The sequence below is a fragment of the Macrobrachium nipponense genome, chromosome 28 (genome assembly GCF_015104395.2).
Source record: "Macrobrachium nipponense isolate FS-2020 chromosome 28, ASM1510439v2, whole genome shotgun sequence".
Lineage (NCBI taxonomy): Eukaryota > Metazoa > Arthropoda > Malacostraca > Decapoda > Palaemonidae > Macrobrachium > Macrobrachium nipponense.
The window spans coordinates 10,333,550-10,348,246 of record NC_087217.1 but is presented as its reverse complement, the minus strand read 5'-3'; the positions used below and the strand labels follow the sequence as shown (position 1 = coordinate 10,348,246).

Sequence of the window (14,697 nt, the reverse complement as noted above, 5' to 3'; positions counted from 1 at the left end):
AACTGAGGGGACTGGACATCTCGAACTCGTTCGAGATCTCCTTGCTAATGAGGAGCTTCGAAAGGTCTTGCCCCACCCAGGGAGCTCAGGCCACCTGAGTGGATGTGACTCTCGTCCTTAGGAGTTTGACTCGAAGACCATTCGAGCCACTCCGAGAGTCGTCAGACAGGGATCTGACCCTCAAGACCCTCTTCTTGCTGGCCCTGGCATCGGCGAAGAGAGTAGGGGAACTTCATGGTCTGTCCTTCAATGTTAAAACATTCCAGGGGCTGGGGATCTGTGACGCTCGATTTCGTCCCGAATTTCGTAGCTAAGACTCAGAATCCGTCGATCCCTGACGACAGGTTCGAGTCTTTCACAATCCCCTCCCTAATGGATTTCACCGACAACGATACGGATGAGATGCTGCTTTGTCCTGTGAGGGCGCTACGGCGCTATCTGAAGAAAACTCGACACCTCAGGCCTGAGTGTCGACGCCTCTTCGTTAGCACTGGGGTTACCAAGAAAGAAGTATCCAAGAAACACGCTTTCTTTCTGGCTGCGTGAGGTGATCAGGAGAGCGTACGAGGCTGATGGTAGTGACGACATCCGTACGCTCCGACCGAGAGCCCACGAAGTCAGAGGTATTGGACCCCTCTTTGGCGTTCCGCAAGAACTTCTCCGTGGCGCAGGTCCCTGAAGGCAGGTGTCTGGGCCAACCAGACTACCTTCACGTCCTTCTACCTTCGGGATATTGCCCACAAGTCCTTGGATACTTTTCCTTGGGACCTGTGGTGGCTGCTCAACACGTTGTGTAAGCTTACCCAGCACCCGAGCAGGCAGAACAGCATCGATTCTGGTTGTGACTGTAGAATGAATGGTTGAATGAGAGTGCGACTGGCTTCTCTTCTCCATCTTTCTCTCTCTCTACCTGTGGGCAGGGGAGGGTCACGGTCGTCACCATGCTGGAAAGGAATCCGATGCAGGTAAGCTACTCAACCGAGCCCCAATCTATCCCTTTAGTTAGGGATAGAAGCAAATATCCTCCACTCCCTCCAACAAGGGGGAAGGAGTGGATGCCTACTTGAGACAAACCCATAACTTTTATGTTGGCTCCTGTACAGGAAACAAGTTCTTACAATGCTGGTACGAAGAGATACGCTTGCCTCTCTCTTAGTACTTGGCTCAGAGGTCTGACCATTGATCCTGCGGTGCACACCCCGATCAATCGGACAGAGGTTTTGGATCCCTCCCTTGCTCTTAACGACCAGGGAGGCATTCCAAGGTTGGACGAACACCAGTCTGTTCACCAAAAAGACTCAGATTCCACCCACCAAGAAGTGAGTCTTCCTATTGTTAAAGGACCGAGGGTTTGTATTACGTATCGGAACAAATGACAATTTGTCGAAAATTGCATTTTTCCTAACTATACAAACCTGAGGTCCTTTACATATAGTCCCACCTCATACCACCCCTCACTCTGCAACTTTTTGCATGGGCCTAAACCGCAAAAGTGATTCTTCACCGCCGGGCGCGCGGCGCGCGCACGATCGGACAAGCAGTTAACTACCGTTCTCCCCTTGTTCGAAGCTTACGACCGTCCAGCTGCCGCTAGTTTACCTTCCTATTGTTAAAGGAAACCTCAGGTTTGTATAGTTAGGAAAAATGCAATTTTCGACAAATTGTCATTTCTGTCTGGGACGACGGAGTCTATAGCTAAGTATATATCTGCCAGGTAAGTATGTATGAAACTTTATTGTACAATAACAGTATCATATTAAAGATGCTCTAACCCCAAAGACTTAGAGGGCTGGAAGCTTATTAAAGCATTATCAGCTCTAAAGCAAATACTACATCTTTCTCTATGACCTGTCAATGGCTGTTAGAGGTGCATCGTTACTATGTCATATGAGTTTTATTCTGTTCTTGGCTCCTTTTTGTGTGTGTTTGTGTGTAAAATAGACTACTCTGCTACTCAGGAGTTCTCCCCCTCTCACTACCCTTTATCTCCCTCACCTCCAATGGGTAATTCTGACAGGAGCAATGAATTTACAAGGGCTAAAGTTTGCAAATGAAATTAAAAGAAATGGACTGTAAGTTAAATGTAAGAAATTAACATTTTCTAGAATTAAAGGTGCTCCGACCTTAAAAGACACCCCACTTTTGACTTGCAAATAATTGAAAAGAAAACAGGTTTTGACATAGGAAAAACCTATTTTTGGTAGTTGCTGTTGAGTTCTCAAGAATTACCCTTTCTATGGTCTATCCAGAGCTCTATGGTGATGAGACTAATGTCAAAGAATTCTCTTATCTGGTCTTGTGGCTGGGTATTGTATTGTGATGATGAACAATATAAGATGTGATAGAGTATAAATGGACTCAGGATAAGAGGGCAATCTCTATTATCCTCAGCGAACGCTAATACCCAGTTTACCTGCTATGTCAAAACCACAAGAAGTGGTTATGCACTTGTGCATTGTCATATTGTTTAAATACAACCATAATCCTTTTTGTTGGTCAAAGTAGGATGATCTCGTACCCAAATCCCATGTCTTTTCGTCAGGGATGTGGAAGGGTTTTGAGAACTCAACAGTGACTACCAAAAATAGGTTTGTTCCTACACAATAGACAAACCCTCGGTCCTTTACATGAGGAATTACTTTCATCGTAGCTGGAATTACGGCTGTTAAATTCTCGAACAAGGTGGTTAGGCAGGAACTACCGTGTGGCAGGCGGGTAGGCCCGCCTGCCCAGATGTAAACACTCCACTTTTTTCTTTCGGTCGTCTTCCGATGTAGACGTGTTTTTTGTGAGCTCTTGCTGACTGGCCGTTGATCATTTTCCCGTTGAGATCTTTCATTTTTTATTTTTGGGATAAATATGTATATACTGTGTTTGATATTAATAATGGGTGGAATTAAGTAATAATATACAAACCAACTTTTTGTGATAGCCACCTTTCTACTTTGTGTTAAGGGTCGGCGGCAAAGGTATCCAACATCTTTATTAGTACATAAATTTACATTTACGCTTTGGGAATTACTGAGGGGAACTTTAGAGGTTTGTACTTTGTTTATTCTGGTAATTCCTCTTCTCCTTCATCCTTTTGCTAGCTATCGGACGAAGGTAGAAGAGGGAGCATGTGGTCTTGGTGTTTGGGGGATCTCCTCTCATTTCAGAGGGCAGTGCCCTTGGATGTGAGAGGAGTATCTTTATTACTTTGAATCCTATTTTCTTTATTTTACAGACTGTCAGTGGTGATTGTGATTATAGCTGTATATGGTTTGGATAGCTCTTCATGGTGGTTATCCTAACCTTGGAATTGTACCTGTGACTCGTAGCATGCTGTGATATTGGTCCTTGAGTGTGTGTACTGATCCCCTGCTGGAAATCATATTCATTGACCACTGCTATCCTGGAGTTACATCATTGGACAAAGCCTTTGCCGCTGCCCTGTGATTGTTAACTATTCCTGATGGTAATACCTCATCCTGTAGAAGTCTCGCAGAATTTGGAAAAATCGAAGAGGAAGAGAGCTTGTCAAGTGTTGTCATCCTTCTCTTCGGAATCATCATATTTTTATCAGTCTCCACCCCTTTGACTTCCAAGGCTCCCTGCTGTAGAAGGAGAAGTTAGTCTCTCCCCCTAATAAGTTTTATCACGGGACTTCTAAGTGTCTGCCTCCTCAAACTGAGGAGGTGGTTGGGTCTTCTGCTGGCTCTCTTGTTCCTTCAGGAACGGGAACTGTCATGCTGTCCCCAGGGCCTAGCATGTCGGGAGCCGTAGAAGCTCAAACTTCGGTTCACGTTTCTGCTGCTAGTCCTAGAGGTTCTGCCCCTAAGACTAGTTCCATGTCGGGCGCTCATTCGCAAGTCCCTGAGTGAATGTGTCTTCAGATTCGCGTGCATGCAGAGTTGGTGACACTAAGTCCACTCACTGTCATGACTCGGGCACAGGTTTGAAAAAAGAAGCAAGTCGCTCAGGTGACTCGCGCCTTGCCAGTGATCTCTCTCACGGCGATTGCTCGGTTCCCGGGGTTGACGTGACAGTCCCGCGGGACCGTGCACGCAGAGACCGGTGGAGGCTCTGCATCCAGTCCTCTTGAGTAGTTTTGGCCTCGACGAGGACTTGGATAAGTTGGAGGATGGTATCAGCTCTCTCCAGTCAGGTGCACGCTCAGCCCCACCCAGAAGACAGTCACGTTCATGTGACCGACCGGTCTTAGTGGCAACAGACGCTTTGCCTGCCATACGAGAGTTCCATAACCCTCCAAGGGAAAGCATTTTCTCCAGACAATAACGCTTTCCTAGACTCGTGGTTGATGTGACGGTCCTGCTGGACCGTGCACGCAGAGACTGGTGTGGGCTCCCCCATCGGTCCTCTTGAGAGGTTTCAGCATCGATGAGGACTGGGATGCTTCGGAGGACGGTATCGACTCTTTCCTATCAGGTACACACTCAGCCCCACCCAGACAACAGTCACGTTCATGTGACTGACCAGTCTTGGTGGCGGCAGACATTTTGCCTGCTGTATGATAGTTTCATAACCCTCCTCGGGAAAGTGTTTTCTCCAGACGATAACACTTTCCTAGACTCGCGGGAGCAGCCATCACTGCAGGTTGATGGCTGCCCGTGACTGGCTTCTCCTGCTAGTTCCGCTAGCAAGGCAAGCGAGAGCATCCAGTCTTCCTCCCCCATTCCCTCTACTTCCTATGGCTACGCCAGGAAGGGCGAGGTGTATGGGAGGGATCCTGCAGAGTGCTCCGTGTAGGATTCAGCGTCAGGGGACTACGTTCCTGGAGGGACTTTTGAGTCCTACTGGACGTACGTCCACGTCGTTGAGGAAGGATCTTATATGCCCATTCCTCCTCGATTTCTACGGGAGTTGAAGAGGGCCCCCACCCGATGATCGTCTGACGAAATTCGGGGGTTTCGCCAAGCACTTAAAATTTTTTGAAATTTCTAGCACTCTCCAAGTGTTTTGGTCTCCTACAATCTACAAACACTTGGGTGAGATGAGAATTCCTGATAATTGTTACTACGATAACCGGAAATCTCACTGAATGCTCGAATTCCTTGGAATTTCTGGCGTTCTCAGTGTTATGGTTTTTCTGTAATTTCCAAACACACTGTCAAGACAGACATTCATGGTAATTGTTACCACAAAAGTCAGGAATCTCGCTAAGCCATTAAATTCCCTGGGATTCTTAGCATTCACAGGGTGATTTGGTTTTCTGAGATTTCTAAATAGTCGGGCAACGGGCATTCCCAATGATATTGCCTGTGGAAGTGCTGCTGCTCTGTCAGGTTCTCCTTCCCAGGTTGTACTGCGGCCTGCTGCTTGGGAAGCCACCGCAGCCCCATCCTGGATGGAAGACCTTTCTGCCATCCTGAGGAAGTTGGCGAAGAAGAAGTCCAAGAAGAAGAGGAAGTCATTGTCATCTTCTTCGTCTTCGTCGTCATCTTTTGCCGCCTCCTCCACTTCTCCTTCCAAGGCTCCCCAGCCAAGGAAGAAGAAGGTGGTCTCACCCCTCCAAGAAGTCTTGCACAGAGACTTCTAAGGGTATGTCTCATCGTCCCGGTGAGACAGGTGGGCCTTCCTCTGGTCCTTCCGTTCCTCTGGGAATGGGAACCGTCTCTCCTTCCTCAGTGAAGAGAAAGGCAGGGCCCGTAGAGGTACCAGCTACTGCCGGTACCTCTGCTCCGGGTTCTGGAGGTTCCACCTCTGGAGCAGGAACCGTCTCGGGTGCTCTCTAGCAAGCTTCTCCAAGTTTATGGTCACCTGCTGGTGATCGTGCAGCCAGAATCCAGGCTGCTGGGCATGCCAGGACTCTGGCATGGGGTGGAAGGATGGTAAGAGTCGCCCAGGTGACTCTTGCCAGACCGGTGACCGTTCTCGTAACGATCCTCCGGTACCCAGGGTTGGCGTGACGGTCCCATTAGGCCGTACACGAGGCGAGACTGGGAGAAGGTCCCTCAGGTCCCCAGGAGCAGCTTTGGCTGCTTCTGGGACAGTGATGCGTCGTGAGGACAGTGCTCGGTCTCGCCACGTTGATGGACGCTACCCATCACCCAACCGTTGATCAGACCAGAGGGATCAGACGGTCTGGGCAGCTGGTAGTGGCTCCCCTGACGCGAGAGATCGACACTCCGGTCCTCGGACCAGCACTTTTCCACAGGGAGACCGCTGGTCTAGACCTGCAGACTGGTCATCACCACGGGTTGGTGATCGTCTGCAGCCATCTCTGCCAATGGTTCTACTGGTAGACAGAGCAGGAGCGTCAGATCTGCCTCACCTGTCCCTTCAACCTCCTCATCGGAATACACTGGGAGGAGTGAGGTGACTAGGGGGTATTGTGAGGAGTGTGCTTCTCTCTGTCCAGCCATGAGAGCCTATGTGTAAGCCTCTATAAGCTAGGAAAAGTTACCATGTGTGCTGAACCTCCAGTCTGTTCCAGACTTTCTTTCCTCCCTCCAAAAGTGAGTCTATTCATTAGTTAAGACCCAGGTTTGTTCCACATATGAACAAATGGAAATTTTTTAAATCAATTTGTATTTTTCATAGATAATAAACCTGTGGTCTTAACTTATTGGGCCCACCTCTAAGTACCACAAAACCAAGTTACCTGACCTGGAAGAAACTGAGACGGCATCTCTTTGACTCATAAGCGAAGAAAGTTAACAGTTGCCACCTAGGCTACCTCATTCCTTGTATGCTGTATTTTTACTGGTTTTCCCGCTGGCACTAGAAGAATTATCCATAAGTTAAGACTGTAGGTTTGTTAGCTATGAAAAATACAAATTTACTTAAAAGTTTGTCATTTTACAGTTTTAACCAACTGTACCACTGTTCAGGAATAATCTTATACATAAAACCCCCTGGTTTGTATGCATGAAAAAAATGCAAATTTCAACATTTATTTCTGTTTTGCTATAACCTATATGTATATTATTTGGCATTGTTATGTAATATGTGGCAGAATTTTGTTTTCTGTTTTATGTATATAATATTTAAATGTTTCACAGAGAGGAACTGGAGAGACGTGATAAATTGTATCAAGACATTGCTGATCACTCACAGTTAAAACAGTCCATCAACTGCATCGTTCAGGCTGAGGGCAATGAGGGCCTACGAACTCAGGTTGATTTAGGATCCAACTTCTATGTGCAAGCTCATGTGTACGTACTGCTGACTCATGCTTTGTAGTACAAAATTGTATTAGATATAGAAAATGTTTGGATTTACGAGATACTGTTTATCCTGAGGTAAACTACAGTTTTGTATATGAGACTTACCCAGTAATTAGTATATAGCTATCGTTTCCAACGTTTGGTAGCCTAATTAAAATTTTGCAGGTAGCGCTTCGATTGTTCAGTGTAGACGTAACAGTGCCATCCCCCAACGGCAATACTAGGAACAAAGCACATCATTCTGTTTCCTGCTGCGCTTGACTAACTATCGAGTGCTTACAGCAGCAGGTTCTTATTTTCTGGTTATGTCACCGGATTTTGGTAGTGTTACACAACCACCGGAACGCATTCGTAGCCTTCGAGCAGGATGAGTCTTGTCCTTTGTTTGTTTTATTCAGATTATCATCAAGCCGGATATATGTATTCTCCGGCAATAGTCCTAGAATGTCCATTCAATTAGGCCTAATACTTTTGTATACGTATAAGTTTTACTTAACGGGCTTATGCTATGAGCAAGTCATTGGTTAACAATTGCCTTAAGTAATCATGATTTTATACATTATTTCTTAGGCCAAGCTTTTGTTTAGATTTTGTTTATCGGCCATTGGTTATTAGCCTGACACTACTAATAATTACCTTGAAATAATTCTCGAAGGTTATTCCATTCTTGTATCTTGGAACCTTTGCATTTATTATTTACTTGCCGGGATTAGGCTACGTGAAGGTTACATAATTCCCTTAGGTTAGATGTACCTTGCTTTTGGGATTTTGTTTACCAGCCATAGGCTATTAGTCACAAGCCACCAGTAAATATAGTTACCTTAAAGTAATTTGTGAATGTTGAGACATTCTTTCAGGCCAAACGTTCACTGGCCAATACGTCTTTTGTTTACCGTGCTTGCGACACTCATCACTTTCCTTTGTAGAGACTGAAAGTGTGGAGGTTGAAAGTATTAAGGAGAGAATGATATTAATGTTTGCCTCGGGAGGCTTTGAGAGAGAAGGCTTACATGGCCTCGACATATGGAGGTATTTTCCTGGCGTCATGCAATTGTGAACGTTTCACATTTAAGCCGATCCCATCGAGCTCACTAGGCGCTCTGGAGCACAGGCGGCCACGAGTCATTTAGGGTTTAGACTTGAGCACAGGCCACTTGAGTCAATTAGCAGGGCACGTAATAGGTTACTGATTTAGACTTGAGCACAGGCCACTCGAGTTAATTAGCGGGGCACGTAATCGGTTACTGATTGCGATTGCTTTCATTCATGATAATTTTTAAAATGATTTCTTTTTGAATAATCGTTTATTCGTAAATTATTGTATATATTAGAGTCGAATTTGCTTTGAGACTTAATATGAAAACATTTGGTGATATAAACACGTATAGTATTTAGAAGGGCAAGTTATTTTATATACATACATCTGAATACATGAAATGCTATTTCATATTTTTGTAAATAATATTTGTTTAATTCCTTTATCACTAATTGGAGAACAAAAGCAGTGTTTTTACATTACTAGAGTCCGATTGGCTTTGATACTTAATGCAAAAATAGCTTGTTGATATAAATTATTATTATCTTGGAGATATGCATTCATTTATGTTATGTTTAAATGCATATCTGAATATGAAAGGGTGATGTATTCATATATTATGAATGTTTCAGGCCTAGTTGCCAGTATTCCTTATAGTAAAGTATGTACTAGTTAGTAATCGATTATTTTCATTAAAGTAATCAGTAACCGAGATTACCAGATGCGCCAGCATCTCGCCTCTCGTCTTTTGTTTGCCAACTCCCTTCGCCTCCCAAAGCTAACACCCATTCTCTCTTAGTACTCCTCCGATCTTTGTCATTTGCTCCCGCGCCTGGCTCCATCGCTTCCTTCCCATGCCTTTGCCAGCTTTATTTCGATTACCATGAATTATCAATGTAACAGTGAAGTGTTGTGCAGTGGAGGAGGCGATTTACTTGTCCTGTGATTCTACTAGACAAAGGTCACTGTCCCGCTCCCCTGCACCCAGAGAAGACATACCGGAGGTCCAAGGGAGGTCGGGGGATTGCATATAGGTAGTTTCTCCCTTAGTCAAACCTGTTGTCTGTCCAAGGTATCGACGGATGTGTCAGAGGAGGTGACTATCTGGCCCCTCGGATACCCTAGACTTAAAGTCACTGTCTTGCTCCTCCTCACGGCCAACATCTGCCTAGGAGATGACATACTGGTAGTCGAAGGGAGTCCGAGGGGGTTGCCTCTGGTAGTTGCCCCTCGGTCGAACCTGTAGCTTTTCCCAGGTATCGGCAGACGGCCATTTAAAAGGAGTCTTGTTGGATGTGTAGTGAGAAGGGTCTTGTTTTACCCCTCAGTCGAACCTGTTGTGAGTTATAGGTTTCGACCAAACGTCGTTGAACAAGCGTATTGTATCGTAGTGTACAGTTGTCGCCCTATTCTGGTGATTCGTCACATAACAGATCGCGTCGGTGGCGTTAATCTTTGGTGTCTCGACCTCTGAAGAGGTATTATTTAGCCGATGAAGCCTCATACCCTTTAGTCATGTTTGTCCAACTCCTCACAGTCGATGTTCGACTCGAAACTCAGCTGAAGTCGAGTCACAATCAATGTTCGAGACTCAATCAATGTTCGACTCACGACTCAGTTAATTCTACACTCAGTCAATTTTTTACTCATGAATCGGCCGAGACTCACAGTCGACGTTTGACTCGCGACTTGGCTGTTCCAACTCTCAGTTGATTTTTTGACTCACGACTCTGCTGATGCGACTCACAATCAATGTTCGACTTGTGACTCAGCTGATTCAACTGAAGGGAGTCTGATGGGTTTTTTTCCCCTCTGTCGAAATTGTCCTACTTTATTAGGTTTCGACCGAATGCCACTGGAAAGGCGTTTAGTGAGTGGTGCTCAGTAGGCATCAGATTAAAGGACGGTTACTTTTTTTGACCTAATTAGTATATTGAACGCCCTGTGCTCTAGCGCCTAGACGTTGGAAGCATCATAAGCGAATTTTTGCTTCCGATAGCCATTCCTCCACAGGCGCTCGCAGCTAGGTGTGTCAACTCGCTCACCTTCACAATGATGTTAAAGGTAGAGACGCAGACTTGTCCGCTGTAGGGGAATTCTGCTCCTGATTTTGAATATAATAGCCTTCTCAATACTTTTGTCATAGACACTCATCAGAATAAGTACTGATTCTCATGATGAATACCAGTTATTAGCGCCTAGCCGCTCAAATCTCTCTTGTATCAGGCATTTTTTGTCGAGCGTCAATCCATGTACAGGCGCTCTGCACCATATGAGGTGTCTACTTCCTTGCTTCAGCTCGTTAGGCGTTTTCCACGCCTGACCTGGCACAAGCTGTTGGGAGTCTGGCGCTGCCTAATGGACGCCCGATGACACAGTCTCCTTGTTGATCTTCTTCGACACTAGGGAATCTTCTGTTAGCCACCATTCAAACAGGAATTTCTGATCCCTAAGACAGACATGTGGTGTGGCGAGAAATGGCAAGTTCTCGCAAGCTTTGGCACAGTCAACTCTACTTGACTCGCATTCCCATAATCGAACCAGTTGTACGTAGGGAGAGAATGCTTCATTTGGTGGTCGAAAACCTATGCTTTTCCTTCAGGAAGCGTCTTTTCGCTTAAGCAAACACGTTTTCCTAAGTCTTTGGTTTGCTATCATCACCACAAGTTGATGGCGTGAGTCGTCCTCTTTTTCCCTCTACTGCCTGAGTTACGGAACTCTACAGATTACACTCCCCAGAGTTAGGATACGAGAGACCGTTCCTGGTTTGATCTTAGGATCTTTCCAGTGTCCCTGTTTTTGGAGAACAACCAGTTCAGCATGAACCAGTTGTGATCAATGCCCTATTTTTGCCTTAGAAGCTTTCCTTCAGGATAACTTTACCTTCACTCTCTTCATTAAATAATGAAGGTCTGCTTCCAGCCCTTATTCTTTTTTTCTTCGAAGTGAAGAATTAGGCTGACACTCGGTCGACAGGATCTTACGAATATACGTACTTGTATATTCTCCTCTCAACATATGTCTATCATTTGTACCGTTCGAGTACAGGTATATACGTACATCTAAGTGAATTCTTCTTGTGTGTGACAAAGACAATTTAATTTCCTTAAACTCGGGACAGCCTTTCGGTCCCCCCAAAAGTTTCCAATTTTGTTTTGATAAGACTAGTGGTATTGTTTTGGCAACAATGCCATGGTTGGCATTTTCATCAAACAAGGGGTATTTTTCTTTCCCTCTTCTTTTGGTTTACATATAGGTGATCGAGGGTATCTGTCGTACACTTGATAGCTCTATAAGACGAATGAATTCCAAGGCGGAATGTGCTACCAGCAACTCAGCCTCAGAGTCGGAGACGAGTGAGGATCAGTGTGCTGCCATCTCGATGAGATTTTGTTCGTCTTAGTATTGATTCTCATCTATCGAAGGTTAACTTCTAATTCGGATCTCTGCCTGGCCATCACAGACTTAAGTCTCTGGTTGGCTCTGGATTCTTGCTTATGGTTGATATTTTGTGCTCCACAGTTGCCATTGCAAGAATCATCGGACTGAGATGTTTCATTAGACTCATTATTTCTTTCTGTTTACCGGCAGTACAACAGAAATCTGTAAGTCTTATGCTTCGTCACAATTGATCCGTAGGCCACTGCGATGATTTAGAATTATTTTCGGACAAACACTGCGGTTTTATGTTGTCCATTTTCTTTTTTCTAATTCGTAAAGTTTTCAATTACTAGTTGTTCAACCCGAGTTGCATAAAGTGTTCAATTACTAGTTGTTCACCCCAAATTGGACTGTGGTTGAAAGACGTAGCCTTATAACTCAGCTGCCAGTGTGAAGAGAAGTTGCTCCCAGAACTTGTCTCTTCCTCTGTCTAAACGGGTTGTCTTAGTTTATATGGACTTCATGTTTAAGACACAATGTAGTCAGATGTTTTTTGGCCTACTTTGCGGCGAAGCTAAGGATGTAAGAACAGCATTTACTTCCTTAGTTTGTTCATGAAATAACTTACCTGTCAGATATATATCAGCTGTATTTTTCCGAATCCGACAGAAATTTAAACACTTACGACAACACGCAGTGGGAGTCAGGTGGTTAGTACCCTTCCCGCCGCTGGGAGGCGGGTATCAGGAATCATTCCCATTTTCTATTTCATAATTTTTCTGTCGCCGGTGCTGAAAACACCTGTTTTCAGTACCTCCGTCTTAGGATTTTGGAAACTTCATTGCCGCTAAGTATCCTAATTGTCTTTTGATTTATTTACTTGGATTTGTGGCTAGGCATACGCTATCTTAAATTGATTTGAATTTGATTCATTTTTGCATAAAAAAATATCTGAATCTAGTTAGGCTAGTTTCAGATGGGGTTGTCTGCAAAGAATGTGGCTACCGAAAGCTTCGGTAGATTCGCACTGGTATGTACGAGGGGTATGGGTCTTGCTTCTTTGTTGAGATTTGTCATGTAAGGAGTGTGAGACTTTGTCTATTCCGTAAGGAAGACGTATGATTCGTATGTAGCAATTAATCAGTAAACATGTCTAATTCCGTAAGGAAGACGTAGATCGTATACGCAATTAATCAGTAACAAAAGTCAGGGTAGTGAACCTGCTAACCTTCCTGTAGACTTTATTTTTGCATAACTCTGTAGTATGGGGCCTACGGGCTATGTATATGGGTCTACGAGAGGTGCTCGCTCTCCTTCATTGCTGTGAAGTGCTACTTCTGTAATTGTTTTACTCCTAACCCTGCAGTGTTGCCTTCGGGCCCCTAAGCAGTGTCTGTAGAGAAATTGCCCTTTCTCTGATACTCCTTCGATTCATAACTTAGAATCGAAAGTGCTTGCTTTAGAGAGTAAAAGTGAAGTGCAGAAGTGCAGTGATACCCCTTGTGTAGTGGAGGGTGCGTCAGATCGGCCTCGTTTCGCCTCTAGGCCGGGACCTCTGCTTGACTCCCAGAACCAGGGGGAGAGAGCATGTCGAAAGCCGAAGGAGGGTTACGAGGAACCCCCACCGATCTGGCGTGCCTTCGGCAGTTTCTGATGAAAATCCCCAGACTGCCTAAGTGCGTGCATGTGCACGAATCCTGAGGATTGCTTCTCGTCCTCCGAAGCGTCCTCCCCGCGCAGGGGTTGGAGCTTTCGGATGGACTCGCGCCCCTCTAAATAGAAAGCTTTATAGAAAGAGGACGCTTCACATCCCTCTCTCTTCTCTCTCTCTCGTTATGCGTTTCAGTGAGAAGTAAGAAGGCGAACGTCGCCCTGAACTCGTGTCCGTCTTTCCACCGAGAAATACGTTCAAAGAAGTCATAGTAGCAGTAAGCTTTTGAGAGCGGACGCCCAAGCCAGGGGCGCTCGGGTGCACGCCAAGCGCGCACCAGTGGACGCCGAGCGTGCGCGCCAGTGGACGCCGAGCGTGCGCGCCAGTGGACGCCGAGCGTGCGCGCCAGTGGACGCCGAGCGTGCGCGCCAGTGGAGACCGAGCGTGCCGCGCCAGTGGAACGCCGAGCGTGCCGCGCCAGTGGACGCCGAGCGCGCTCCAGTGGACGCCGAGCGTGCACCAGCGCACGCCAGGTGGTGTCGCCTGGCTGAACGTTTCTGTTGAACTCTTCAAGCTCTTGTTTCAGATTTTGGGCTTAAAGAATTTTTACCTCTACCTTCGATGATACCTTCTACCTCACCTGCAAAGAATGTGAAGTAGGCAGTGCTTCGGAGGAAGCTTAAAGTGAACAGACAACTTCTTCTTCGAAACCCAGCAAGACATCGGGTTTCGTGAATTCAAGAGGTCTCTGTCAATTAATATTGCTTTTCGCATAGGTGGATGGAGTTAAGGAAAGCTCAAGGGAAGTTCTCGTTTGCTCTACCGCAAGCTTTGCCATTCTGCCAATAAATTTAAGTTGCCACTACCGCAGTCAAAGACTTTGCGATAAGGCCAGTTACGGGTTATAAAGGCTCGATGTCCTGCACCGTCAGGACTCTCGGCAACGTTCAGTAGGATTCTTGCAAAGGCACTCATCAAAAAGTACGCTCTTCAGGAAAGCGCAAGACAGGACTTCCTTTGCCATACTGCCAATAAATTTTAAGCTTTAGCAGGCATTAGTTGTGATACGGGAGAGGAAGCTGGTTGGAGAGTTTCTTCCTCTTCCCAGGATAATTTTGCCAGCTTTTTAGCCCATCTGAAAGGGCTTTTCAGATGATTGATTTTGTTAGTTACCTAGTCGGGACTACGCTGCCGAATTGAACATCGTCGTTCTACCTGACGTAAGCCCAGTCTCTTAACAGGATTCTTGCCCCTTCCTCGTTTGAGACGGGAATCGGAATAAAATGCTCGACTTCCTGGATTACGTTTTGTCAATTCAGTGACTTTCCCCCATTGACAATATACTATCGTTTTGTCAAGTAAGTGGGTATCCCCTCATTGACAAAATATCTCTTTGTCCCCGTAAATGGGTTAGTTCTCATTGACAAACATCTCATTAACTTGATATTGCATAAGCGAAT

General features: G+C 45.6%; 1 protein-coding gene across 5 annotated transcripts in view; it reads left to right on the top strand.

The window, feature by feature from the left end:
* Positions 1 to 14,697, top strand: part of LOC135201404 (protein UXT-like) — a 74,100-nt gene that overhangs the window by 26,233 nt on the left and 33,170 nt on the right. For all 5 annotated transcript variants that reach the window (XM_064230297.1, XM_064230296.1, XM_064230299.1 and 2 more), the window contains one exon: positions 7,005 to 7,157. In XM_064230297.1, coding sequence (XP_064086367.1) covers positions 7,005 to 7,157 — 153 coding nt within the window. The remainder of the gene's footprint in view (positions 1 to 7,004; positions 7,158 to 14,697) is intronic.